General features: G+C 46.6%; 3 protein-coding genes and 1 non-coding gene across 5 annotated transcripts; 2 read left to right on the plus strand and 2 right to left on the minus strand.

The window, feature by feature from the left end:
• Positions 1-1,089: 1,089 nt before the first annotated feature.
• On the minus strand, positions 1,090-14,565 carry LOC123401118. The gene is made up of 11 exons (XM_045094842.1): positions 11,765-14,565; positions 11,009-11,119; positions 10,890-10,922; positions 5,921-6,089; positions 5,658-5,839; positions 2,387-2,523; positions 2,171-2,266; positions 1,859-1,928; positions 1,678-1,752; positions 1,549-1,594; positions 1,090-1,441 (listed from the first exon to the last, which is right to left on the minus strand). Exons 1-11 carry the CDS (start codon positions 12,968-12,970, stop codon positions 1,386-1,388), a joined length of 2,181 nt encoding a protein of 726 aa, XP_044950777.1. The 5' UTR covers positions 12,971-14,565; the 3' UTR covers positions 1,090-1,385.
• On the plus strand, positions 2,888-5,102 carry LOC123401119. The gene is made up of 5 exons (XM_045094843.1): positions 2,888-2,990; positions 3,069-3,381; positions 3,483-3,621; positions 3,743-3,876; positions 4,019-5,102. Exons 2-5 carry the CDS (start codon positions 3,182-3,184, stop codon positions 4,863-4,865), a joined length of 1,320 nt encoding a protein of 439 aa, XP_044950778.1. The 5' UTR covers positions 2,888-2,990; positions 3,069-3,181; the 3' UTR covers positions 4,866-5,102.
• A 161-nt stretch (positions 14,566-14,726) lies between the features above and the next one.
• On the minus strand, positions 14,727-26,754 carry LOC123401120 (probable pinoresinol-lariciresinol reductase 3). Of its 2 annotated transcripts, XM_045094845.1 has the most exons (6): positions 26,519-26,722; positions 26,289-26,423; positions 16,191-16,229; positions 15,992-16,052; positions 15,686-15,889; positions 14,727-15,047 (listed from the first exon to the last, which is right to left on the minus strand). In XM_045094845.1, the coding sequence occupies exons 1-6, from the start codon at positions 26,705-26,707 to the stop codon at positions 14,887-14,889; spliced, it is 789 nt and encodes a 262-aa protein (XP_044950780.1). In that variant the 5' UTR covers positions 26,708-26,722; the 3' UTR covers positions 14,727-14,886. The 2 variants fall into 2 exon arrangements, with proteins under 2 accessions (XP_044950780.1, XP_044950779.1); XM_045094844.1 differs by having other exon boundaries at positions 15,992-16,229; positions 26,519-26,754.
• Positions 18,585-18,724, plus strand: LOC123406598. Its single transcript, XR_006612265.1, has one exon. It is a non-coding gene; the product is annotated as a small nucleolar RNA Z247 (small nucleolar RNA).
• Positions 26,755-27,613: the final 859 nt, after the last annotated feature.

Here is a 27,613-nt window from a genome sequence, read left to right on the forward strand (position 1 = left end):
AAGTGAGCAGCTCAAAGGATAACATGAAGTCATCAAGACACGTTCAGAGAAGGTTAAAATCTGTCACGAAAATGAGAAACTCCGAAGTTATTGCACTGGATTATATCCAAACATCTAAAAATCTGACAGATCCTTTTACTAAGGGTCTATCACGTTTGTGATCGGAGATCCCGTGAATTAGATGTGGAAGACAAGTTGTTGGTCAACTGAGAGGAAAGTACCCTTATCATTGATAATACCACTCCATGAAGATGCAATACTTTCCTAAACTGCATGGCAGGTTGATATACATCTTAATATGTTCTAAGTGGCTTATTGAAGCAGAGATGTTGTCCCGCAGAACATCTTTTGAAGAACATACCTATATGAGTCTGATTGTTAACGTCGCAATCTATGAGAGTATGGTGCTCTCTAGTAAACTCATGAAAGATCTCGGAGTATGACGCATAAGCTCCACCCGCGGGGAAGTCCCACGGTAGCCTAGTATCGGTCAAGGCTCTATGTGAAGCTAGATCCGCAGAAAACTTGCAGTTCAAGGCCTAGTCCACTGTTCAAGTTGCTTACTAGTGTAGCATAGAGTTCTAGGTGGAAGTTCAACTTAACAGTCTCCACTGCAGTATCGGTATATAAAACAGTGTTTTGGATCCAAAGACAAATTTTATGTGCCTCTGGGATCTGGTGAGGGATTGTTGGAATTTTTATCTTCTTTTGGGCTAGCCCAATATATAGTTTCAGAAATTCCTAATAAATACTAAAGCCCCACGCAACCCATTTGTGCAAGGCAAGGGATGGAAAAATTTAGTCCCACATTGCTAGTTTAGTAGGAGTTGGACCTCCTTATAAGGGAGGATGTTTTCACACATGTATGAGCTTAAGAACAAGAGAGACATACACGCGTGCTCCTCCTCCGTCGCCCGCCTCGTCACGGGTTGTGTGCACATGTCTTTTGTCATGTATTGTTTCATCTATTTTATGATGGTCATGTTTTTCCTTTTTTTTTAATAAGATCCTATGGTAAATTGCTCATATCTTCAACATGAACTAGTTTAATTTCATGCACGAAGGTGTGTTTTTGAAATTTACGGGTTCTAATCTGCCGCGGTTGTTTTTGACTCGTATCTCAACACAATCTCGAACTGTAAACACAGTATAAGAATCCGCGATATAAAGGATGTGCTAGAGATGCTCTTAGCGCACAATGGACTGGTTCCAGTCCTGCTTCGTTTCATTTCGTTTTCCCCACTCTCAAATATGACTAGTACTAGCATATACGCCGCCACGCCGGCAGGCTCCATGGCCGGTAAACCAAATACATACTGGCTGCAGGGTTCAGCTGAACTGCGTCCGGACATGCCAACTTTTTCTCGGCTGGTCCGGTCGAATCTTCATGAATCGGGTGCCAAGCTCTTCCGGTGGATGCTCATGAACTTGGCAATGAATTCTGCACAAGCAAAGCCAAGAATTATAACTGTCAATCTGTCATGGTTTCAGGCTGTTTTAGTTTACAAGATAACACGAGTCATTGCTTGTGCAGATGCTCCAAATTACCTTCCAGTTTCAGCAGTGCACTGGCACCAGCCGGCAGCCTCTTATCCTGAAATTCAGCATCATCGTGCGTGGCTATCATAGCTCACAGGGAAAGTCCATTCAGAACAGAAATATGCCGAGGAAACTTACGTAGTAGGCATGCCAGTAATAAGCATCCCTCTTTATGTTAGCATGGATTCCCTTCAGGAACAGCTCTACGAGTCTCTGCGGGCAAAATAATAATCAAGAACGGTGTTTAATCACGCGGTTACGGTTATGTATGTGGAGCTATATAGTAGCATCCTTGAGGTTAAATCTGAACAACTCGTACCTGGAGAACAAGTTTAGGAGGCACGGATTCAACCAAGAGTTTTTGGAGCTTGCCTCGTACCAAAAACAACCTGTGTAATACTTTGACGCGTTAGCAAATAAGGCTGCGAATGTAATCACACAGTTCAATACCACTTTTCCCATGTTAGTAAAATAAATAAATCAATGGTGACTGATAAAAGATGCAGCAATTCATAAAGTGAAACATTGGTGGTACGTAAAAGGTATTACCGATAACATGTTCACAACCAATGAGAAGTAAGGAAGGACAATGAAAACGTTCATGGCTAAATATTGTTTTACTCCTGCAAACCTTTTGGGAGAAGGATCTTCTAAAATTTCTGCTGCGAGTTCCTCAAGAACACCATCCCATCCTAGTGGTATAGCTTGTCCATCAACGAAGGGGTAACTGGTAGATCAAAGGGGAAAATGTAAGTGAAGAGCACATGCTAGGATCATCATCATAATACAAAACCGAAGGAAATACGAAGGCTTGAGAAGGGACAAATACTACTAGTACAAAGCATACTTGTTAGCTTTGCATGCCTCCAGAGCCAATACCGCCTCCCTCATGTTGTGAGCGGATCGAGTCGCAATGGTGTAAGCCAAACTTGCGGGGAGATCGAAACTCTCCTTTTTTGATACGTGGGTGAGAACCTCCACAACCTGAGTAAAAAAAAAAAATCTGCAAGTCAGGTAATGCAATGCATTCGCAAATGAAAGTCGTCCATTGACAGGAAGATGGAATGAAAGACAGATTACTGCAGGCAAGCATATTTGTAAGTCATCCGTGTTTCATTTCATCAAGATAAAACGGAACCCTCAATCCCGGTGGATACAGGACACTCTCATGGGTGGCTGCCAGGTAGGTCCCCGTTGACAGCAGTCGATTTGTTTTCACGTGTTGCAGCCAGGCAGGGCACAGCACGCCCCGACCTTCGTGGCCGCCTTTCTAACCCTCTCCTTCCTTCCTCGCGAGCCCTTCGCGCTACGGTTTCTGGCGGCCGTCTGCCAATCTCCGGCCCTTGGACCTTCTTCCTGACGGAGGCCCGGGGCGAAGCCCTGGAAGGGGTCCAGCCCACAAAGAGAATTCGGTAGCCAGCCAAGCGCCACGCGTCTGACGACTGGGTCAAGTGAGGCTTCTCTCTCAAAAAAAACATTTTGTAAATCCATCAGTTGAAAAAGAGCCGTTGGCTTGTAAATCCACACAGGGGATCGGAAAGGAAGCCTTCATCTCGGAGCAATCCCCTCATCCAATTCGCCCAAATCCGCATCAGGCAGCTAACAGAGAGAGAGAGAGAGAGAGAGAGAGAGAGAGAGAGAGATGGGTAGGGCAAGAAGGGGAATGGCGGGCAAGGGCAAGAGGAGGCCGCGTGCTGTGGCGAAGGCGGCGGCCGTGGCCGGCGACGGACACGAGGAAACCAAAGACGGGCCTGAGAAAGCCGCCGCCGGCGGGGGCGGCTTCTTCTGCTGCTACCTCCTCCGGTCGCTCTGCCCGCGCAGCAAGAGCCGCACCTACATCGGGTATCCCCTCCCCACCCCCCCCCCCCCACCCCCCACCTCGTCTCGCATCAATAAAAAATCTCATCTTTGCTTCTTGCATCTGATTGATGGTCGTGTGGCAGGTTCACGGTGAACCCGCGGCGGCGGATCCGGCAGCACAACGGCGAGCTCCGGTGCGGCGCCTGGCGGACCAAGCGCGGCCGCCCCTGGGAGATGATGCTCTGCATCTACGGCTTCCCCACCAACGTCGCCGCCCTCCAGGTAATTAACCAACCCTTCCTCCATCTCATCTCATCTCGCAGGTTCACTTCGTTCCGTGATGGATCACGGCTGCTCCTCTGTTTTTTTTTTTTTTACTAAACGCGTGTTTCTTGGCCTGCAGTTCGAGTGGGCGTGGCAGCACCCAACCGAGTCGCTGGCCGTTCGCAAGGCAGCCGCCGAATTCAAGTCGCTGGGCGGCATCGGCAACAAGGTCAAGCTCGCCTACACCATGCTCAACCTCCCTTCTTGGGAGAAGTAAGGCTCCTCTCTCCTTCTCCTGTCTCTGCATTTCTAGCTGCTCCATCCATGGATTCTTTTCTTGGGGACAGAATTGAGTAGCAACAGTATACTGAAGTGAAACGGCTGTTCTGATGCCTGTGTCTGTGTGTGTTGCCAGCTTGAATCTCACGGTGAACTTCTTCTCCACCAAGAATACCAAGTTCACCGCGGGCTGCCCAGCCCTCCCCTGCCACATGAAGACTGTCGTTAGCCCGATGGAGGATCTCCCGTGCTACGTCGAGGGCCTTTCATCCGAGGACGATATTATGGAGCCTAGAGAGGATGAAGAAGAACCAGATGCGGCTGTTGGCGGTGATGCTTCTGATCATGGTTTGCGGACACTGGATTTGGAAACCGGAATTGTAGGAGGTGAATCAGACACTGATGACTCTTTTGTTCCAATGGAACGGAGTGAGGTCTTTGCATCAAGAATTTCAGAATCCTCTGCAGCCCAACCAGTGGAAGAAGAAAACAGAATTGCTGGCTGTGATTTTGAATATACCATTGATGACTTCGGTGAATCAGACACTGATGAGTTTTTTGCTCCGATGGAACGGAATGAGGTTTGTGGATCAAGAATTTCAGAATCCTCTCTGGCCCAACCAGTGGAAGAAGAAACCAGAATCGCTGACTCTGATGTTGAATATCCCATTGATGACTTCGGTTACATGGAATGGAGCGGAATTCACGAAACACCGGAGCTGCACGTGTCTAGAACACCACCTGGATGTTCCTCGAGCTCGTGCAGCAATGATGCTGCTGGAAGATCAGTAAATTGTGTGACAGGGCAAGCATCTCCAGTGTTGAAGGCAGGTTCAGACGATGGTAACCTTTTCTTCCATGAAATTGATGTGGTAGACTTGGTTACACCAGTCGCCCGGTTTGCTAGAGATTGCAGCAAAGCGGCCAGCATTTGCCCCAAGATTATTGATCTGACAAACTCCCCTATTGTCATTGAGTTGTAATGCTTTGCTGGACTAACCCAGTACAAAATCTTGTTGTAGTAAAATGTTATCATAGAATAACAGCCCAGATGGGACAAGCGTATACAGTAGGCGAATTTGTAAAAGACTGGGTGTTGAGACTCGCAGTACTCTTTTCTTGAGACAGAATTGTTCACACACAAAAAAAGTATTCTTGTTGTTTTATGATAAATAATGTATTGGAGTTCTACTAATATATATTGAAATATGTCATCGTTATCTTGGTTGGATTGTAATGCAATCATTCTTCTCTTCAACTGTGTTGAGGTTATGAGACTGGGCTGTAATAATTTGACGTCACATTATGCTTAGTACAGTCTAAACACTTTGTCATGCAGTGTGCATACCAGGCAGACCTGGATCACATCATGGAACATTTGAAGTTCCAACAGTATGTTAGGTTTACCTTTACCATGGTTGCCCGATCTTACAACAGTGACTATTAGAGGCACTTTAAAGCATCTCTAGCAGACTAGCAATACCCTATAAATAGAGAAAAAGACATCAACCCCATCAGTGACCCATTTTGTTATGACATATGGGACCCCGGCAGTCATCAATCTTAATAGTTCTCGGAACAAACTGCAGTGTTAGTGTTATATCTCATTTCTGTGTTTTTAAATTGGGGACTTAGCTAGTTGGTAAGAAGTTAATATGTATTGTATTCACTGGAATTCTGTAAATCACAAGTATGCATTAGATACTTGTTTTGCAATCTGCATAGACAACCAATCCGTCTAATGAAAAGGACAACAAAAAATCGAGAAAATTCACCTCACGTGTATTTGGCACACCAATGCTAATAAGCTTGCAACGGCTTGTAATAGAATCAAGAAGATTGGGGCCATCTTGGCAAGTCATTATTATCTTGCATGCATCAGAGGAGGAATCAATTATCCATTTTATCAAACGCTGATTATTCTCACTAACTTTGTCAACATCATACAGAACAAGAACTGGAATCAACAAATAAGCATGTTAGGAAGATCTCAAAAGAAGAGATTTAAAAAATGGCACTCGGGAAGATGCAAGTATACCTTTGAAGTTGTTTGTTGCAGATATCTCAGTGATTTTATGCTTACTTGACATTTCATTTGCCAGAGCTGTCAAAGCATATCTAGCATGCTTGGATTGAGACCTCATATTGAGTTCGACATGGTGATCACTTGATGACAATGGGACAAAAATGGGCGCAGATGCAGGTCCCTGCCAAAATCAGGGGAACCCATCCTCACTTTAAATTCCTATAACATAATTACCACATGTGGTGTTTTTTTTTTGAGGGAACATGTGGTGTTCTTTTAATATGCATAATATGATGAAAAACATTTTCTTCTTAACTGAGAGGATACATCAAATTGTAGAATAATTAGATGGTAGTACCACATGGTATGCAATATGCACACATTTAAAAGTTGAATGTTGTGCAATGAAGAATTTATGTTATTATTCCGCTCCAAGACGAAAAGTGTTTAGATGAAATGATGGTTCGAATTTATATTATCTCGGAGAAAACAAATATGCTAACCTGGCATGGAAATTAATTAGAAAAGAGATTGCAAACATCAACATTGCAGAAATTACGTAATTTCTTTTAAAATGCTGAACAACACAAGACATGAGTCACAAACTAGACCTCTATGGACTTACAGATGCATTTTGACATGAAGTACATATTTAACATTTTACAAAGTTTATTTGAGAAGTAATATGATTTTGGCTCAATACTTGCAGTGGTCCCTGTAAATGGCTTTCCTATCCTTTAGCTAAAATGACGAGCAGCTAGCAAGCAAGACCGCACAAAACTAAGTAAAGCAAATTTCGTCTTCCCCCTAGGCGCGGGCGCTCTGCTTCGTCAGTGCCATGCAAGGCCGTCGGTCCACCCACGGCCGAGCGGCGTGCGCAAGTCCACATCCAGCGCACATTGGGAATCGTCGGGATCCATCAGAGGATCACCGATGCCGAGATGCAAACCTACGACGGGCTCTTCGCCACCCCGCTCCCCACAACCGTCCTCGCCGCCATCGCCGCGCTGGTTGATCATGAGCTCCCCTCCGATCCCACAACGGCGCCGATCACAACGGTGATCGCGGGCAGCCCGATCGAGGCATAGCTGCGCGTTGCGCCCCTCCATCGATACCTGTCCCATGAATTGCGGCCCCAAGATCCTTGTGTGGAACGTGCGCGGACTGAACATGCGCGCCCGTCGTCTCGCCATTAGATCACTGATTGTAACCACTAGTGCCTCGATCGCTTGCTTTCAAGAAACAAAGATGGAATTGATCTGCTCGTCGATTGTCCTCGAGACCCTAGGCTCGGTATTCGACGACTATGTATACCTCCCCGCGACTGGGACCCGCGGCGGCATCCTGCTGGCATGGAAAAGTAGAGAGGTGACCATCACCGATCCTTCTTTCACTGCCAATACCCTATCTACTAGGGTTTCCACTCCGACCGGAGCAAGTACTCCCTGGTGGATCACTGTCGTCATCTACTAGGGTGCCCACAAGAAGATGCTGGCAAGATCGCCTTCTTGCAGGAGCTCCGCGACGCTCGCGTCGAGTGCCCTGGGCCGTGGATGTTGTGTGGTGACTTCAACCTTATCTACCGAGACGAAGACAAAAACAATGGCAATGTCAACCGCCGGATGATGGGTCGATTTCGACGCGTGCTCAACGACCTTGCGCTCAAAGAGGTTTACCTCAATGGACGCCGCTACACATGGTCGAACGGGCAATCGCCCCCGGCGCTTGTCCATCTGGACCGGGTCCTCTGCACTGCGGATTGGGAGGAGCTCCACGGTGAGTGCCACCTGCGTTGCCTCGCCTCGGTCGTCTCCGACCATAGCCCTCTCCTGCTCGACTGCTCCCCGGTAGCGCCAACCCATCGGCGATTCCACTTCGAGGACTTCTGGACACGTCTCGATGCTTCCAAGACATGGTTGCGGAAGCGTGGGTCTCCGTCCATGACGACGATCCCTTCTGACGCCTCATGCTCCGCATGCAGGCTACTGCACGCAAGTTGACGAGCTGGAGCTCCAAGACAGTGGGCAACGTGCGCCTCAAGCTCGCAGTCTCCAGGGAGATCCTCCTCAAGCTCGACACTGCGCAGGAGAGCAGGATGCTATCCCCGCATGAGGATTGGCTCCGCCGTCAGATTAAAGCATCCTACCTTGGCCTCGCCTCCCTCGAGCGCTCCATCGCCCGACAGCGAGCCCGCGTCGCGTTCCTCAAGGATGGCGACGCCAATACATCCTTCTTCCACCGCCAATGCACGTACCGGCGGCAGAAGAACAGAATTCACAGCCTCGCCGTGGGCGACGACGTGGTTACCGACCCCAGCGACATGGCTGCTACGGCCTTTGCACATTTCGACGACCTGCTTGGCTCCACGGTGTCTCGAGAGTGCACCCTCGACCTCTCAGATCTCATCACGCCGGCCAGCCTAGATGACCTCGATGCGCCCTTTTGCGCCGAGGAGATTTGGCAGGCGGTGAAGCGATTGCCAGCGCGCAAGGCACCAGGACCGGATGGCTACACCGCCGAATTCCTGCACGCCTGCTGGCCCATTGTTCGACAGGACTTCCTCGACGTGTTCCAGCAGCTGTACGTGCTAAGGGGACGAGGTTTCAGCTCCCTGAACCAGGCCCTCCTCACGCTGATCCCCAAGCGCGCGGACGCGACTGGCCTTGCTGATTATAGGCCCATAAGCCTGATCCATCTCGTGGCCAAGGTCTTCGCGAAGGTCCTGTCGCTACGCCTCGCCCCCAAGCTCAATGACCTCGTCAGCGCAAACCAGTACGCGTTCATCCCAGGGCGCAGCCTACACGAGAACTTCGTCCTCGTGCGGCAATCTGCGCGCCTGCTATACCAACTTGGAGCCCCTCGTGTGCTTCTGAAGCTGGACCTAGCACGCGCCTTCGACTCGATCAGCTGGGCGTTCCTCTTCGAAGTCTTGCACCAATACGGCTTTGGCGATCGCTTCCTGGATTGGCTGGCGATTCTTCTCTCAACAGCCAGCACCAAGGTGCTCTTAAACGGCGCGCCTGGCCCCGCCATCTGGCACCGCCGCGGTCTACGACAAGGCGACCCCCTGTCACCCCAGCTCTTCGTCCTCGCGGTGGACACCCTAGGGCGCCTGCTGCACCGCGCCACCGAGCTCGGCATCCTGCAGCAACTGCACCCCCACCGCTCGATTCCCGTTGTCTCGCTCTACGCCGACGACGTGATTCTCTTCTGCCACCCCTCGCGCGGCGACATCGAGGCGGTAAAGAGCATCCTGCAACTCTTCGGGCGCGCCTCTAGACTCCAGGTTAACTTCCTGAAGAGCTCTGCCACGCTGATTCGCTGCGACCCTGTCGCGGCCGCGCCCGTTGTCGACCTGCTTGGGTGCCCCATTGTGGACCTGCCCATCACCTATCTGGGCATCCCATTGACAATCCGGCGCCCAACCGCAGCCCAGCTACAGCCCGTCGTCGACAGGACCGCCGGCATGCTCCCGTGCTGGAAGGCGCACCTCATGAACAAGGCTGGTCGCCTCGCATTTGTTAAAGCTGTCCTGAGCGCGATCCCTATTCACCAGCTACTCGTGCTCGCGCCGTCGAAAAAGACAGTCAAAGCGCTGGTGAAGATCCAACGGGGGTTCTTATGGGCAGGGCGCGCTGATGCCAATGGCGGCAACTGCCATGTCAATTGGCAGCGTGTCGCGCGCCCAATCTCATTGGGTGGCCTCGGCGTCCGCGACCTGGAGCGCTCCGGCCTTGCGCTGCGCATGCGCTGGCTGTGGTTCAGCCGCACTGATAACACCATAGCATGGAGTGGCCTCGACCTGCAATTCTCGGCGGAGGAACGCGACTTCTTCACCTCCACCACCATGCAGCTCGGCAACGGCCAGCAGGCCCTTTTCTGGGAAGACAGATGGATTGAGGGACGTGCCATCCGCGAAATCACGCCCCTGCTGCATGCATGCATCCCCAAGCACCGGCGCAAGCTACGGACCGTGGCCGACGGGCTGCAAGCTCACAAATGGGCACGGGATATCCATGGCGTGCTCGGGATCCAAGAGGTTGGCCAATACCTACAGCTCTGGCACAAGATCAAACACACGACGCTCTCCAATGAGCCTGATCACCTGCTATGGAAGTGGACTACAAGCGGCACTTATACCACGCAATCGGCCTACAAAGCTACCTTCCACGGCTCCATCTCATGCGATGCCCGGAACCTCACCTGGAAATGTTGGGCGCCGCCGCGCGTCCGATTCTTCCATTGGCTCGCCCAGCTCGATCGCTACTGGACGGCTGACCGGCTAGCCAGAAGAGGGTTACAGCATCCCCCACGGTGCCCCCTATGCGACCAGGAACCAGAAACCATGCACCACCTCCTCCTCGCCTGCCCATTCTCCCGACAAGTTTGGCACGAGGCCCTGGCCTGGCCGAGGATGCCCTGTCGCCCACCCGATGGCGAGGAATCACTCAATGCTTGGTGGACCACCGCGAGGCGGACTACGCCGAAGCTGATGCGCAAAGGCCTCGCATCCATGACCCTGCTCGTGCCTTGGATGACATGGAAGCACAGGAATGACTGCGTGTTTGACAGAGGTCGCCCCTCGACCACTAGCCTGATAGCGAAGATCAAGGAGGAAGCAGCGCTTTGGGCCAAAGCCGGCGCACAAGGCCTCAAAGCCGCGATCCCACAGACCTGGGACGTCCACTGATTTTCTTTTCTAGCCCTGTAACTACCTCCTAGGAGGATTGTAACTCAAACCCCTATCTTTTCAATGAAATGAAACGCAAAAGTCTTTTGCGTTTTCTCGAAAAACAAGAAACCTTTTACAATGTCTTCTAACCAGAAAGAAAGCCATGATTACTTTATGCAAACTACAAAGAGCAATGATTGCAATTGACAGGAATGTTGCATTAAAATGAACTCAAGTTATGGGATGTCCAAATATCCTAGAGTGCCTAAAACAACTGTATAAGATATACTCGTCCATGATAGAACTAACCTGACCATTGCAACTCTTCAAATAGTGAGATACCTGGAAAAGCAATAACAAATAGTTAATGTGGTCTATAATGTGTAGTATATAAAATATGGTTACCATTGCAGTGTTTGAAGTTGTACATTCAGAGAGGAATCACCAAAGATCTCAGTGAGTATTGCTCTGCATAATGATTTCTTTCCTGACCCTGGAGGTCCTTTGAGAATGATATGAGGGCAAAACTCAGGGGGGACCTGTCAAGAAGGGGAACTGGCATTTACTCCCTCCTTTCCGGTTTATAGGGCTGATCTCTAAAATTTCAGATTTCCATTATATTAGGCTCATTTTGAGTCTAATTAAGTTAAAAGTGCTTTGAGTCTCACACCATAATTAATTCATAGGGAGAAGAAAAGAAAATTAGTGGCTATGCATGCATCTTCTTCTACATGCACCATGTAAGTCCAATAAGAGGGAGGATGCTACATTTATTGCCTCGAAAGTTGAATATGTGAAAAATATTTCATTGGCTAGTTAAAACTAGTGTCATCCACTCACAATTTACCTTGGTTGATGAGATTTCAGATTTAAGTCCTATAAACCAGAAAGGAGGGAGTAGAAGACTAGATAGCTAACATTGAGCTACTGGAACAATTATCTGTAGATTTTAGGGTGGCCATGAAATTGCCTAGCAAATTTATGCAGATTAGCTATTTTTGGATTTAATTTAACTGGACGATAAAATGAGATTAACTGGAGTCTTTCGGCTTATTTTTTTGAACCATAGCATAAATACTCCGGTTGAGAAATTAACAAAGACAGTTCTTGTTTAATGACAAAATTAGATAGTGAATTAAAAATGTATGCTTTGCGTAGTTAGGAAAGAGCTTGAAGTTTGTTACCAATTGTTTAAGCTGTTGAATTTGCTCCCTGTGACAAGTAAATCCACTCAAAGTTCGTGGACGATATTTATCAGCCCAGAAAAGTCTAATCTTCTCCACAACAAGTGCCTTCCGAATAAAAGTTGATTCAGAATCATCATTTGTTTTATGGTTCGACGGTTCTGGCTTACGGCATGACTTTCCAATCACACATGGAAACCAAGCATCATTTTGATTCTTCTGCCTGCTAGAGGTGAATTTCATGACGCCTCCAACTAGTTTCCCAGTGAAATCACTGAACTTTCCACTGTCCCCACTAAATCGTTCACTGTTTAACTGCCTACTCAAATTGGTGCCACTCTTAACTTGGGAGTGCCGACCATTAGCATAGCTGGTGTTTGTAGTTCGTGAAAAACCAGTCCTGACTGAAACAAACTGTGATGTCTGGGCCAAATTAGTGCTATTTGCTTGAGTAACAGCAGCATCATCGACGTTTGAATCAGAGGTGAAGGATTTGTCAATACTGTTATTCTTTACTAATGTTTTTGCAAGCGGGGCCCTACAGTCACGGGAGAAGAAGATGTCACCTGTAGACTCTGTGCTTGTACATATATACTCATTATGTTTGGAACTAGGCCCCTTGCTATTTGCAATCAACTCATTGGTCTCTGGGGAACAATTTTCTGCATGTGAACCAGCTTTCATAATATCGATTGAGTCTCTTTCTGCCTGTGTTGAGACAGGAGTGCCACGAAATGCAGGAACTCTAGAAGGGTGTTCCTTCTCATGTGGTCGTAGTTTCGGTGTAGAAATTGACCGGCTACTGGATATCCTCTCCTTGATCGACGATCGACTAAATTTTTCCATAGAAGACCGAAATCTGGGAGGTGTCCGGCTGCTCTTCTTGCGTGATTCATTCTTTCCACCAGCATATGGGGAAGTATGGCGCTTTTGTTCGGTGACCCTGGGAGGAGTGCGGTTATTCCTCAAGCTTGAAGTTTTCTCATCAGGATAATCTCTTACTCGGTTCGGAGATGTGTTTTGTCTTCTAGCACCAACTTGGGGGTCCCTACCAGGATCTTTAGGCAGCCGAGTCCGCTGTGATTTCAGTATTGCATCATTCCAAGGGCTATCATGCCACTCAGTTTCTGTATCCGAAGGTTCATAGCCACTTTTGGGGCGTGTCGACTGCCTATTGTGCCCTGCATTGCTATCTGCAGCTAGCATACTTGATCACACAGATCTAAGTTCCTGCAGTTCAGAAAAATTGCATTACTGTGAGATCAACGAAAAATTACTAGACCCTTTCTTAAATTGCTAGCTTAAAATTCAAACAAATTCAAAGTAACTTTTGACCTGTCTTCTACTGCATGATAACACCATAGCAACAATTAGTTCACAATGCAAATATGCAACTGCAATGGTCATAAGGCACTCTACTAAATAATTTGGCTTGACAGCAATCCAGCATAACTTGTAGAAGACAAAAACATTAGAATGATAAGTAAAACAAAAACTTACTGTGTGACGCAAAATGTAAACTCCGCTAACATAGTAACATGGACCCACTGTTATGTTAATCAGACTCAAGAGACTAGTCAGCTTAGTAGTATTAGTTTGGTGTCCGCGGTTTTTACTTTCCCGTTGCTCTATCATGGGATTCTTGATATATGGCAGTACTAAATTGCAATAGTTCACTTTCTTCATATGACACATCAAAGAAATTATATATTCTAGTGAATATCTGGATAGAAAATTATTTTTAAAAAGGGCACGTCGTCATTGCCTTTATGTGAACAAGTTGAAAACCCTGGCTCCTACATATGGGAAATACTTTTCCAAGCGACCTTGTAGCCGGGTTCACTATCTTGTGATAAGAGAACAATTCAAGCATCCGGTGCAACAAAAGCCAAACTAAAACTAGATCAACAAGTCCAGGTTGCAGCTGACATATGGAAAGTACTGCCCTGGAGATACCTTTCCAGACACATCAACTCCTTGGAACACAGTTGGTGGAATTTGAAATATGGTATTGACCAGGGGTAGCGAAGTGTACTGCCAACAGTTGAAAGTAGGCTAAAGCAAAAAGGTTTAGGTTGGAACTGTCAGGCTTCGGATGCAACTATATTATCACCAAAAATTCATGCCATGCATGGTAATGTATATGCATACGTAAGATCAATGATAGATGATGGATGAGCACATATCGTAAGTTCATCTGTTCATGCCATCTGATTGAAGTATCAGAACTGTGGTATCTCAAATCGAATATCTGGTGATACCTTTGCACTTACCTCATTTTATATTGTTCTTAATACGTCGCAATTTTCAAACAAACATAATGTAAAGTGCAAATTGACTCAAATGAATCGAAGATGAATCAGAAAGTTGTTACCTGAAGGACCAAGCGTGGTATGACTATCTTTCAACATATACACAGTTTAAGGCCCAAAGGGAGAACAACAGCAGGAGTTATAGACGGATCAGAGGAGAAAGACAAGAAACACAGCTTTTTCTTGCTGTGTTGGAAATTCTTGTCCTTTTCTTCCACTCCACCAAGGAGAGAAGAAACCAAAGCACAAGAGAAGAAACAGACACTCTGCCCCATTCCCTAGGCTGCTTATACGAGAAATAATCATGTATTCCTATGAACACCAAACATATACCTAAAAGGATCCAGAATATGCAGGACCCAACCACTATAGACTATTGTCATAATTCTTGGCTCACATAGTGCTGCTGAACTAACTATATTATTACAAAAATACATAATGTCAAATACTTATAAATAATCCATAGGATTCTAGAACAAACATGGCCACATGCCAAAAATTAACGGTGGTGCTTCACAAGATTAGCTGGAATGACAGGATAGAATGGGTTAAGAGCCAGTTAATTAACAGGCTGGACAGACTGGACAGGAAAATAATAAGAACATCTGACAACTTCATATATTTATTGAGCACACAGAACTCGATGCACATTCATCACTCCATGCTTCTTTCAGAGAACAGAAAAGGGACCAGAACACATTAAAATGTGAGCGCAAGAACTTGGTACACATTCATCACTCTCGGCATCATTCAAATTTTCAATTGGAACAAAAGGTTGGTACTTATGAGCAACATACAGACACCAACATTCTAAACTAGTGTATCTAAATACTCGCTAACTGTGGTATACTTTACATCAGGATACAGTTGAGTTCCTTCACTTCTCGAGTCAATTTCAAAATACGTGTGATCACCCTTAACAAAAGCTGAATATATAAATATTAAATCCATTTTCAGAGGAAACGGTGCGCCTGCAAATAAAAAAGAGAGAATAAGACACATGAAAAAAACAAATAAAGAAAAACATTCACGTCCTATTCACAAAGTACTTATAAACATAGAAGCAGAGTTGTAATTCATGGTGAGTCTGTATTTGCAATTATTCATGCTAAGGTTCAGAAAAACGAGAGGTCAGTGCTGGAACTTGTAGAATAAAGCGAAAGATAAAAAAAGGTATTAGCATCTAAACTTCTACTACTCCCTCCGTTCCTAAATATAGGACGTCTTGGCAGTTCAATTTGAACTACCAAAATGCCTTATATTTAGAAACAGAGGTAGTAGATTACAAGGGGTAACCACCAGTTTTGTTTTTCTAGCTGAAAAAACGAAACCACGTCCTTCCATTTACAGACAACTGTACCAGGAAAGAGCATCAGAACCTTTCTCAAAGTTGGATTTGGTTAAATCTGGTATTTGAAAGGAATAACCCTAGCAGCAGAGCACATACAAAAGCAACAGAAACAATTCTACTACTCCCTCCGATCTAAATTAATTGACACAACTTTAGTACAACTTTGGTATAAAGTCATACAAAAGCTGCCTCAGTTAATCTGGACCGGAGGGAGTAATATATCATGAAAACCTTTCATAAAGAGTACTGTTAGCTTACTCTGCATGTTTCTAAGGAGTTGCTCTTCAGTTATATGTATCTTTTTTAGGCATTTGTTGATTTTTCTCTCCCAGAGGCTAACCAATTCATTCAGTGAGCAGATATTTCCCGGAGGTCTCAGATATAATGTCGTGTTTAGTGTTCTGGGGTCCTCTATGGTACACACCGTAAATTTAGCCACGTCACTCTCTTCAACAAAGATACCTGTAGAGAGAATCTTCTTTGAGGAGGAAAACAGAACATGGAAGAAACGTTTTACATTTCACGTATCATACAGCAGATTAGAGAGACGTAATATCACCAGACCTTTAGTATTTCCTTCACCAAATATCGTAACTTCATCTCTTGGAGGGGCATCTAGACCCGGCTGCACCAGCGAAGGAAGCAAATAGCGCATCAGGAAGTTGCAGTAGATGTACGTGTGAGGAATATCTTCACTCTCTATTAAACGGCGGATTTCAGCTTTCTTCTCATAGAAGCCATGGTCCATGTCACAAATCTGCACCTTTGTGTGATCAACTCCAAATTCTGCTGGAATAAATCTCTGCATGAATTCACTGCAACATCAGAAGCAATCCTTCACATTTTTCTGTAACTCCTTCTGGATAATAAAATTGTGACGTAAAATCTCGGATTGCTAAAGGACGGATATATTGAAAATTGCGTTTGTTCAGGACAGAGATATCTGTCTCCTTTTTAGTTGTGTCTGTTTATGTGGTGTAGAGCTTTCCTTACAGATTTTTCCAAGTAATAAAATTTAGCCCAATGATCACTTCGTCCTATTCCATTCCCCTCCATTTCACATTTACTATGTCATATTCTGCTACTGCAGGTGCTACCAACTCCCAACAATTTGATTCTAAAATAGAACATTCGGCACGCGATTATCAACTCACATAGGAAAATACTACCCAACTACTAAGGCCAACTCTAGCTGATCCACTATCCAGCGTTGGAGGAGCAAAATTAACCAGCACCCAGCCGATCCCCTAAACCGAATAGAGGAGTATAATTTTTACTGCGCCTCCTATCCGGCGCGTAACTATACACGGCCGCTACCGCTCGGAGGAAAAAATCTGCCTCTCTCGCACCTCCCCCCCCCCTTCTTCGCCGGCACACCTCCCGGCGACCGTCCACCTGCCCCGACGCTACCTCGTTGCCTCCCTTGGCCCTCGCCGCTCTTCTGTCCGACTCCGAGCCCGTTCGCCGCCCGTCGTTGTCGCCAGAATCAAGGTTAAACACCGCCGCCATTGCCACAGTCCATTCGTCGGATTGCTTCGTTCTTCCTCTTTGGCAGCCACAACATCTGACCTTGCTTGCACACCGTTGCATGTCATTCCGACGCGTCGCCGCCCACTGGTTTGGCCTAAACGACGCCAGCTGGCCGGTGCACCACCACCGCCTTGCAAGTGTTCAACGGTTTGCCTAGGTGAGTTTTTTGAATTATTTTTTTTCTTCTTTTGTTTTGTTTTGAACTGAGCTGTTTGAATTGAAGATGAAGAAATTGAGGGAGATGGTCTTCAAGGACTCGTCGTCATCCGAAGAGGAAGAAGACGACGAAGACTTTGAAACCGCTCTTAACATGATTTTCAATGATGATATTCGACGGCCTAGGAGAGGATCGTAGTTTGGCCGCATACAACTCAAGCATGATAGGTGGAGGGCCATGCCTAGATCATGAGAGACTACTTCGATCCAAATCCAACCTATACGGAGAAGTACTTTCGCCGGCGCTTTCGGATGCACACAAGTCTTTTTCTGACCATTGCAAAAGCCATTGAGAAGTATGATGATTGGTTCAAACTTCAAAGAAATGCATGCGGAGAGATAAGTGCAAGCCCTCTGATGTGTTAAAGTGTACATGTGGATTGCCTGGCCCTTTCCAAAAGTTCATACTTTTGGTTGTGTTGACTAGTGCATGAAGCTTAACATGGTATCAAGGCCTAAGGTCTTGTGTTTAAGTCCTGGCTTTCGCAGTTTATCCGAAAATTGCTGCCGCCCCCTCTATGTCCATGTATAGGCCTCTTGAGCCATACCTCTGAGTCTATTTACACGTTGACTTTCCGTGTCACACGTGAGAGGGGGTGTTAAAGTGTATATATGGATTTCCAAGCCCTTTTCATCAGTTTGTGTTAGCGTTTGAAGAGTCCCAGAGATATGCGCCAGATGAAGATATTGAAAGTTAGTTGCAGCAGCAAGATAGATAGAAGTTATTAACATATTTCGTGTTTATCTTTACTTTGTTTCTTTACTTGCAAGTCACGGTTGTAACTAACTCTTGTATGCACATCCGGGATAAGCCCCGCTCTATTAATAAAGCCACGCGGCCTCCTACGGGAGGTAAGACGCTTCTGCAAAACTAACATGGTATCAAAGCATCCTCTTCCATCTAGTCTAGATCAACCTCCCCCTTCGTCCCCATGGCATCATCCAGCACCACCAGCGCACCCAGCCTCAACACCCAAGTCACCGAGAAATTAACTCGGGACAATTTCATCCTCTGGCGGGCACAGGTCCTGCCACAGATTAGAGGCGCTGGGTACTTTGGCTACCTTGATGGATCCATCGCCAAGCCAGATGAGAAGCTCGTCTCCACCGACAAAGAAGGAAAGGAGGTTGCCGTCCCCAACCCTGCATATGCGATCTGGCTGTCCCAGGACCAGGTCGTGCTGAGCTATCTCCTGAACTCGCTAAGCAAGGAGGCGCTGATCTCTGTTGCTGCGCTCGAATCTGCACAGGAGGTGTGGAAGGCGCTTGGCAACATGTTCGCCTCTGCTTCACGGGCTCGCATCAACAACCTGAGAAGCTCCCTCGTCAACGCCCAGAAGGGGAGCCAAACTGCAGCAGCTTTCTTCATCCGCATGCGCTCCTATGCCGATGAACTCGCTATGGCGGGAAAACCGGTGACTGATGATGAACTCATCTCGTTCATCACATCAGGCCTCGACATGGAGTACAACCCTCTTGTGTCGGCACTGGAGAACAGAACGGAGCCCATCACTCCCGATGAACTCTTTGGACAACTGTCCAACTTCGACCAGCGGCTCGAGCGTCTTCAAGGAACAGGCTCGAAGGCTTCCGGTCGTCCGCAAACGCAGCAGCACGCGGGCACGGTGGCCATCCTTCATGCGGGCGAGGCATGCCTCGCGGTCGAGGCAATGGAGGCCGAGGCGGCCAAGGCCGCGGTGGACGCCCCTTCTACAACAACCCTAGGGGCGCTCATCGGCAGGGAGGCCAAGGTGCTGCACGCGGTGGCCAAGGTGCTGCCCGCGGCAATGGAGGCGGCACCCAAGGCACCAATGGTGAGGATCAAAGCATCCAACAATGCCAAATCTGCAAGAAGTATGGCAAGCACACTGCCAGCGAGTGTTGGTGGCGTCACGAAGATGACGACAACCATCAACAAGGTGAACACATGGCTGGCTCCGCCTACACCAACCCCTATGGGATCGACACCAACTGGTATGCTGATAGTGGAGCCACCGACCACATCACCAACGAGCTAGAGAGGCTGACACACCACGACAAGTATCGTGGACAGGAACAAGTACACACTGCCGGAGGTACAGGTATGAGAATTGCACATGTTGGTCATTCAGTCATTAAAACCCCATCACATAAAATTCGTCTTCGAAAAATCTTACATGTTCCTAGTGCCTCCAAAAATCTTCTATCTGTTCATCGCCTTACCATTGACAATCATGCTTATATTGAATTTTGGCCAACATTCTTTTTGATCAAGGACCAAGTCACGAGGAGAATAATATACCAAGGCAGATGTGAAGGAGGTCTTTACCCATTGATTCCATACGCTAGGACATCAAATAAGCAAGCTTTTGGTGCGGAAAAATTGTCGTCTACTCGATGGCATAGCCGGCTTGGTCATCCTTCTTTTTCCACTGTTCTTCGAGTGCTTAGGAATAATAAGCTCGCCTATCATAGTGAGCTAGAGTCAGTGTGTGATTCATGCCAAAGAGCAAAGAGTCACCAATTACCATATCCCTTGTCAACTAGTGTATCTACTGCTCCTCTACAACTTGTGTTTTCCGATGTATGAGGGAAAGCTTCTGAATCTGTTGGTAGACATTTTTATTATGTAAGTTTTATTGATGACTTCAGTAAATTTACATGGATCTACCTCATTAAGAAAAAATCTGATGTCTTTGAAGTCTTTCATAATTTCCAAGCACTCGTAGAACGAAAGTTTGACAGAAAAATTATTGCCGTTCAATCTGATTGGGGTGGTGAATATGAAAAATTAAACCCATTCTTTCAGAAAATTGGCATTTCCCATCATGTCTCGTGTCCCCATGCACATCAGCAAAATGGTTCTGCCGAAAGAAAACACCGTCATATAGTTGAAGTCGGTCTTGCTCTTCTTGCTAATGCTTCCATGCCTCTTAAATTTTGGGATGAGGCCTTCTTAACAGCCACACACCTTATCAACATGTTGCCTAGCATGGTCATCAACTTTCAAACACCTTTAGAACGCCTCACCAATACCAAGCCAGACTACAATTCCCTTCGTGTGTTTGAATGTGCATGTTGGCCAAACCTTCGACCATACAACTCTCGCAAACTTTCGTTTCGATCCAAACAATGTGTTTTCCTTGGCTATAGTGCGCTTCATAAAGGGGTCAAGTGCTTAGATGTGGAAACCGGTCGTGTCTATATTTCCCAAGATGTTGTGTTTGATGAAACAGTATTCCCCTTTGCATCGCTTCATTCTAATGCCAGTGCTCGTCTTCGTCAAGAAATTTTGCTCCTTCCAGCGCATCTTCGTCCCACATCACCATTTGATCATGGGGGACATAGTGACTGCAATGATTCAAATGTTGCTAATCCTCATACTTTTAACCCCGTGTCTACTGAGCATGTTGCAGAAAATACAGGACAAAATGAAGATGGAGTCACAGAAAAAAACAGCCAAACACCTCCCGTATTGCATGTGCAGCAAGAGCCTGATATGCCTTTGCATGGCGAGCGATCCCAAGAGGATTTGCATGGCGAGCAATCCCAGGAGGATCCACCTGTGCCTCTCCTGCGCACGTACGTCAGGCGCGGAGTTCGAGCCAAGATCAATCCACCTGCTCCAGCTCCACCAACCACATCAGCCGACCCGAGCGGCTCGTCTGGCGACAAGTCTTCAGAAGGCACAGCAACAGCAGCTGACCCGGCCGACTCAGATCCAGAGACTGGTTCACATCGGTTGCATGGCGACAGCAGCAAATCAGCAAGCGACGGTGAATCGCTGTCTCCTCGAGGATCCTCTGGTGCGGTGCAGTCCAACTCCACTGCGCCGGCTGCTGGATCTCCTACATCACGCAATGCTGCAGCTCGCCCTCAGCCTACAACTACAACACGCCGGGCGTGCTACACGACTCCAAAGTGGTAAAGTACAACCGGTCAACTATAGAGGTATGGTTAAATGCAGCATGCTGAGCAGTACAAATGAACCTGACACGGTAGAAAAAGCACTGGAAGATGCTAAGTGGAAAAGAGCTATAGAAGAAGAATATAGTGCACTTCAAAAAAAAACGTGGCATTTAGTACCTAAACAAGAAGGCAAAAATTTGATTGATTGTAAGTGGGTCTATAGGATTAAAAGAAAAGTTGATGGTACTGTAGATCGCTACAAAGCTAGACTAGTTGCCAAGGGATTTAAACAACGATACGGAATCGACTACGAGGACACCTTTAGCCCAGTAGTCAAAGCTGCTACTATCCGTCTTGTTTTGGCTATTGCTGTTTTCAGGGGATGGAGTCTTCGACAACTAGACGTACAGAACGCGTTTCTTCATGGTGTTCTGGAAGAGGAGGTTTATATGAGGTAACCCCAGGCTTTGAAAATCCAAATGCACCGTTTCATGTTTGCAGGCTTGACAAGGCCATCTATGGATTAAAGCAAGCCCCAAGGGGATGGTACTCTCGTTTATGCTCAAGGTTACAAGCCTTGGGGTCTGTGGCTTCCAAGGCTGACACATCTCTGTTTATTTATCATAAATCTGGATTGACAATATATATGCTTGTATATGTTGATGATAATAATTGTCACCGGTTCTTCAAATGAAGCAGTAGCAACACTGTTAAAGGACCTAAGCAAAAGTTTCGCACTCAAGGATCTGGGAGATTTGCACTTCTTTCTAGGAATTGGAGTGAAGAAAACTAGAGATGGTATAGTCTTGACACAAGAGAAATATGCATCTGATCCTTTGACTCGAGTTGGATTGCAAACTTGCAAATCAGCACCTACACCTCTCTCCAACACTGAAAAAATATCTGCTCATGATGGAGATCTATTGGAAAGTGAGGACAGTACAAGGTACAGAAGTATAGTAGGTGCTCTTCAGTATTTGACTCTTACTAGACCTGATATTGCTTTCTCAGTAAATAAAATATGTCAGTATCTCCATGCACCTACCACCGTACATTGGACAGCAGCAAAGCGTATACTCAGATATGTTAAAAACACACAGAGTGTTGGACTGAATTTTACACGATCACCCTCCACTTTGGTAAGTGCCTTTTCTGATGCAGATTGGGCAGGTTGTCTTGATGACAGAAGATCCACTGGTGGCTTTGTTGTGTTCTTTGGACCCAATCTCATCTCATGGTGTGCAAAGAAACAAGCTACTGTATCAAGGTCAAGTACTGAAGCAGAATACAAAGCTCTAGCAAATGCAACAGCTGAAATCATTTGGGTTCAGTCCTTGCTCACTGAACTTGGAGTGGATCAAAGACAAACTCCTTGTTTGTGGTGTGATAATCTAGGTGCTACCTATTTATCAGCTAATCCAGTTTTTCATGCTAGAACAAAGCACATTGAAATTGACTTTCTTTTTGTCAGAGAAAGAGTTGCAAACAAATTATTAGTATTCGATTTGTGCATTCAAAAGATCAGGTTGCAGATGGTTTCACTAAAGCTCTCCCTGTGAAATTATTGGAAGAATTCAAACGTAATCTCAACTTAATAAAGTTGTGATTAAGGGAGGCTACTAGCGTTTGAAGAGTCCCAGAGATATGCGTCAGATGAAGATATTGAAAGTTAGTTGCAGCAGCAAGATAGATAGAAGTTGTTAGCATATTTCGTGTTTATCTTTACTTTGTTTCTTTGCTTGCAAGTCACGGTTGTAACTAACTCTTGTATGCATATCCAGGATAAGCCCCGTTCTATTAATAAAGCCACGCGGCCTCCTACGGGAGGTAAGACGCTTCTGCAAAACTAACAGTTTGGACTTTTGGTTGCGTTGGCTAGTGCATGAAGCATAACATGATGGAGTGCATTGCGACTGTTCGAGTTTTGGCATATGGGTGTTCGGCCGATGCAATTGACGACTACGTCCGCATTGGTGAAGACACAATCTTGGAGGCCGTTCGAAGGTTCACTAAAGCAGTGGTCGATGTTTTTGGACCGGAGTACTTGAGGGCACCCAACAAGGAAGACACCCAGAGGCTGATGGTAGAGTGAAGCAATAGTATGGCTAGGGATACTTGGATCACTTGACTGTATGCACTGGACCTGGAAGAATTGTCCTGCAGGGTGGAAGGGTCAGTACAAAGGCCACTGCAACAATCCAATGATCACTATTGAGGCAGCTGTAACAAATGATCTTTGGATATGGCATTCATTTTTTGGTTTGCCTGGCTTCCACAGTGACTTGAATGTGTTGTCGAGATTGCCAGTGTTTGATTGGCTTATACAGGAGATGCTCCTACTTGCAACTATTCGGTCAATGGGCACAACTACCCAATGTGTTACTACCTTGCGGATGGCATCTATTCCCCATGGGCCACATTAGTGAGAACAATTCCGCATCCAAAAGGTAACAAAAATATTCACTTTGCCCAATGTCAAGAAGCGGCTAGGAAAGATACAGAAAATGTGGAGAGAGCCTTCAGTGTGCTTCAGAAGCACTTTGCAATTGTTCGTGGCCCTGCTGACTACTGGAGCTCCAAGGTTCTATCGCAAATTATGACTTGTTGCATCATATTGCATACCATGATCATTGATGAGAGATATATGCCTGAGAACTTTCGGTACATCATCAACGGGACTCCTGTTGACCCAGCGTGTCCAAATAGGATCCAGGCATCCCTTGAAACTGTTAAGCCAGAGTATCCAAATAGGATCCAGGCATTCCTTGTAAAGCATCGTAGGATCGAGAACCGACAAGTTCATACTTAGCTCCAAGAAGATCTAATTGAGTATCACTGGCAACTTCATAGCACTTCCTAGTTCTGCCTTCTCCTGTTATTTGCTGCATTTGAACCATTCAGCGTGTTTAAATTTGAATAATTCGGGTTTTTAACTTTGAACTCGGTTTGTAAACTATATTCATGATTTGCTTGAACCTTCATATTTATGTTTAATTTATATATATTTTTTGATAAAGAGTATATATTAATATCGAGGAGATACCAATTACACCCAGCCTCTGCAACAACGCAATGCCCTAATGGCATGACGGATGCACACAGCCAAAAAACGAAGAAGAAACTAAAAAAGAAAAGCCCCGCTACAGAGTTTCAGTACTTGCAACAGTAGCACAACCACCACCAAGACAACACCTGATGTTCAAGTACTCCAAAAACGACGCCTCCAAGAAGGAAACAGTGCACAAGTACCGTCGTCGCCCGATCGTAAATCTTGGGTTTTCACCCTGGAGATAATACCCGCTCTCAAAGCAGTGTCTTCAATAAGACCATTGCCAGGCACAACCAATTAAGGCAGACCTTGGATTTTCATCCTGAAAGGTAGGACCTTGAACTTCACTTGTGATGTCACCCCCACTTACATACCACTGGTACGAATCCCGAAACTCCAAGCAAATTCCTCAGTGCCGTAGGCTATAATCACCAGTACTAGTCCTCCAATCTTGGCTTTCATGACATTCTCCGCCTCTGACTTTACCATAGAGTAAGATATCTCTTGATGGAACCAGATAGCAGAGCTTCGCGCCGCTCCCTCCTTAATGGAGAACCAATGGGCACGACCGAATTCCACCCGATCCAGCAATCTCCAGGCATAACACGCCCATGGGAGTTCGCCGGCGGAGCCTTCCGGAACCCGCCACTCCGACCAGATCAGAAAGTTCGTGTATCAGGCAGATCTTCGTCTTGGCGCAAGAGGAAGACTAGGACTGTCGCCTTTATTCAAGCATGCCAGCAGGCCCCACCATTGCCATAGGTTTGCATTACCTTCGGCCATGACCACTCGTCCGTCCCTGTCAACCCATCCACGCCTCCCTTCGGCACGTCGACAGACGCCGCGCATGGGCTAGCGTTGCCGCCTCGCTGCCAGACCTCCACTGCGCCGCTAAGGAGCCGAATCCCCCGCTCGAAGGGATCCAGCAGGCTACGCAGAGTACGCAACAGCCGGGCGGAGGAAGGGGGCACCACAACCGGCTGGGGAGGCCCCAGATCCAATCGGGGTGGACGGGGACAGCGTCCCAGGAGTCGGGGCGAGGCCACCCACGGCAGCAGCTAGTCAGGGTAGGGCCAACTGCCGCAGGGCTTCCCTGGATCCCGGTCAGATCTGGGCTGCCACGCCTGATGATGCAGCCCAAACGACCACGACGCCGGTAGCCGCCGCCACGCCCATGAGAGGACGCGAGTTCTGTCACCGGTCGCCGGGATCCTGAGCCCCAGCGCACGCTGACACACCACCCAACCTGCTGCCCTACAGGATGGAAGCCGTCGCATGAGAGAGCCTTGCCGCCGCCGTCGGCCGCACGGGCTTCACCCGGCGGCGTCCTCCAACGACGGTGTGGCGAGAGGAGGACAAGGAGCGGCGCCGGTGGCCGGAGAGCCGCTGCGCCCGATTCTAGTCGGATCGTCAAAGTCGACTCTACCAAAACGAATCCACCATCTCATCGAAAGACAGGGATTTTTTTAGTTAAAAGTTAGTCATTGCAACTTCGTGTACTTCGTTTGTGTCCAACGACCAGATCAAGGCCGCTTTCGGATCCCCACCTTATCAATACTTCATATATATTCGCAATATTCAGATTGTTATTATCATATTCTTGCTTGTTCTTCGATTGCTTGCAGGAATAGACCTTCGTGGTCAGGTTGATCGTGCTCCGGCGTGGTCAATAACCTCTTGGAGATTGGTTTAGCGATTGCTAAGGCGCAACGTCGTGCACGTTTGTAGTCGGATTGTCAAAATCATCTCCACCAAATCGATAGCCACCATCTCATCGAAAGTTCGGGACACCCTCGCATCTAGCAAGATCTATCAAGTGGTATGTGCTAATATGTACTCCCTCCGTCCCAAAATAACTGTCTTAACTTTATACTAGCTCTAGTATAAAATTGTACTAAGCTTAAGACACTTAATTTGGGACGGAGGGAGTAATTGAAATGTAAACTAGAAACGCATAAGTTAGAAAAAACAAAATTATACCCCTTTACATTTAGTGGATCGGTTAGGTCTGGCCAAAACTTGGTGGAGTAAATATACTACATTAAGTTTTACTCGGACAGATCATCTTCTATTTTTAGGGGACCGGTTAGAGCTGGCCTTAGATACGTATACACTGCTTTCTAGAAGAACCAAAAAATGTAGGTGCAGAACTGCGGATACATAGGCATGGGAGCTCACCTTCACGCACCCAGCTTCCTTGATAGCCCGAATCAGAGGCTTCTGCTCGAGCGCATGCTTGGTGGGCAACGCGCAGATGACCACGTCCACCTGCCGCACGGCTTCCAGCAAGCTCGGGTAATCGTCCAGCGACCCCTAAGCCACACGGACCAAATTGGCACGTCGGTCAGATGGGATGGAAGTTGCGCCACGGGCGGGGACAGTAAGCACTCGGAATCACTGGCATTTACCTTGAGGATCGTGGCACCGGCCGCTGCGAGCGGCTTGAGGGGGGCGGAGTCGGGGAGGGCGAAGTGGTGGGGGCGGACGAGCGCGAAGGTGGGATGGCCGGCGGCGAGGCTCGCGCGCACGAGGCTGCCTCCCAGGCGGCCGGTGGCGCCGACCACCAGCACCCTGCTCCTCGGCGCCTCCTCCGACATCGTCGCCGATCGACGGCCACAGGATGTGGAAAAAGAATCAAGGAAATGTGCCGTGGCCTTACGGGCGCCGTTGATTGGCTGACATGTTTAATCGGGCGACGTGGAACGGGACTGAGCTTGGGGAACGGCTCAAGTTGGATTTTTATTTTTATTTTTTGATGAAGATCGTTTTTTTTTTTTTTTTGAAAGATCGCTCAAGCTGGAATTTTGACTTGGTAGCCAGGTTTACTAGTACTCTATCTGTTTATTTTTATAAGATGTTGTAGACATTTTAGACAGCATGCTAAACAGCTTAATTCCAGTTGTTTGAAACGACTTATAAAAATGAACGAAGGGAGTATTTTTTTTTTTGTGTGGATGCTAGTAGTACTATTACCATTTTCCAATATAAGAGAAGTTGTCATTTTGTGAGTCGTAAAATGGTCCTTAATTTCCTTTGGACAAAGAACTCACAGAACAATAGGAAACCCGAGAGAGAGCACAACACTCCAAATCAATGCTTCGAAAACAGGTGACCACTTGTATATCAACTAGCAAAAGGACCCGTGCATTACAATAAAAAAATCATAATCTTCAATTATCATGAACGCATTTTTCTGTATCAACGACATACACTATCATTCTCAATTTCGTGTAATGATGAACATTTTTTTAAACTCGTGCACCTATTTGAAATTGTGACCACTTTTTCAAATTCGTGAATACTTCAATTTTTTCAAACATTTTATTATATTTGTAATCTTTTTAAAAATAATTGTGATTATTTTTTAAACAATTTTCCTGAATTGACTGACATTTGTATAATTGACAAACATTTTTTTGAAAATTGGTGGAACATATTTTGGAAATTCGCAAACATTTTTATATTTCATGAATTTATTTTTTATTTAAACAACATTTTTCGAA

Source organism: Hordeum vulgare, chromosome 6H (assembly GCF_904849725.1).
Source record: "Hordeum vulgare subsp. vulgare chromosome 6H, MorexV3_pseudomolecules_assembly, whole genome shotgun sequence".
Taxonomy (NCBI): domain Eukaryota; kingdom Viridiplantae; phylum Streptophyta; class Magnoliopsida; order Poales; family Poaceae; genus Hordeum; species Hordeum vulgare.

What these genes read in the sequence shown, in the direction of transcription:
- LOC123401119 (XM_045094843.1), top strand. Translation starts at nt 3,182, where the DNA reads ATGGGTAGGGCAAGAAGGGGAATGGCGGGCAAGGGCAAGAGGAGGCCG. An exon ending in AAGAGCCGCACCTACATCGG is followed by an intron (nt 3,382 to 3,482) that starts GTATCCCCTCCC and finishes GTCGTGTGGCAG; the next exon opens with GTTCACGGTGAACCCGCGGC. An exon ending in AACCTCCCTTCTTGGGAGAA is followed by an intron (nt 3,877 to 4,018) that starts GTAAGGCTCCTC and finishes GTGTGTTGCCAG; the next exon opens with CTTGAATCTCACGGTGAACT.
- LOC123401120 (XM_045094844.1), bottom strand. Translation starts at nt 26,707, where the DNA reads ATGTCGGAGGAGGCGCCGAGGAGCAGGGTGCTGGTGGTCGGCGCCACC. An exon ending in CCGGTGCCACGATCCTCAAG is followed by an intron (nt 26,424 to 26,518) that starts GTAAATGCCAGT and finishes CGTGTGGCTTAG; the next exon opens with GGGTCGCTGGACGATTACCC. An exon ending in AGGAAGCTGGGTGCGTGAAG is followed by an intron (nt 16,230 to 26,288) that starts GTGAGCTCCCAT and finishes GAATTCATGCAG; the next exon opens with AGATTTATTCCAGCAGAATT.
- LOC123401118 (XM_045094842.1), bottom strand. Translation starts at nt 12,970, where the DNA reads ATGCTAGCTGCAGATAGCAATGCAGGGCACAATAGGCAGTCGACACGC. An exon ending in TTCAACAGCTTAAACAATTG is followed by an intron (nt 11,120 to 11,764) that starts GTAACAAACTTC and finishes CCTTCTTGACAG; the next exon opens with GTCCCCCCTGAGTTTTGCCC. An exon ending in GAAGATCCTTCTCCCAAAAG is followed by an intron (nt 1,929 to 2,170) that starts GTTTGCAGGAGT and finishes AGTATTACACAG; the next exon opens with GTTGTTTTTGGTACGAGGCA.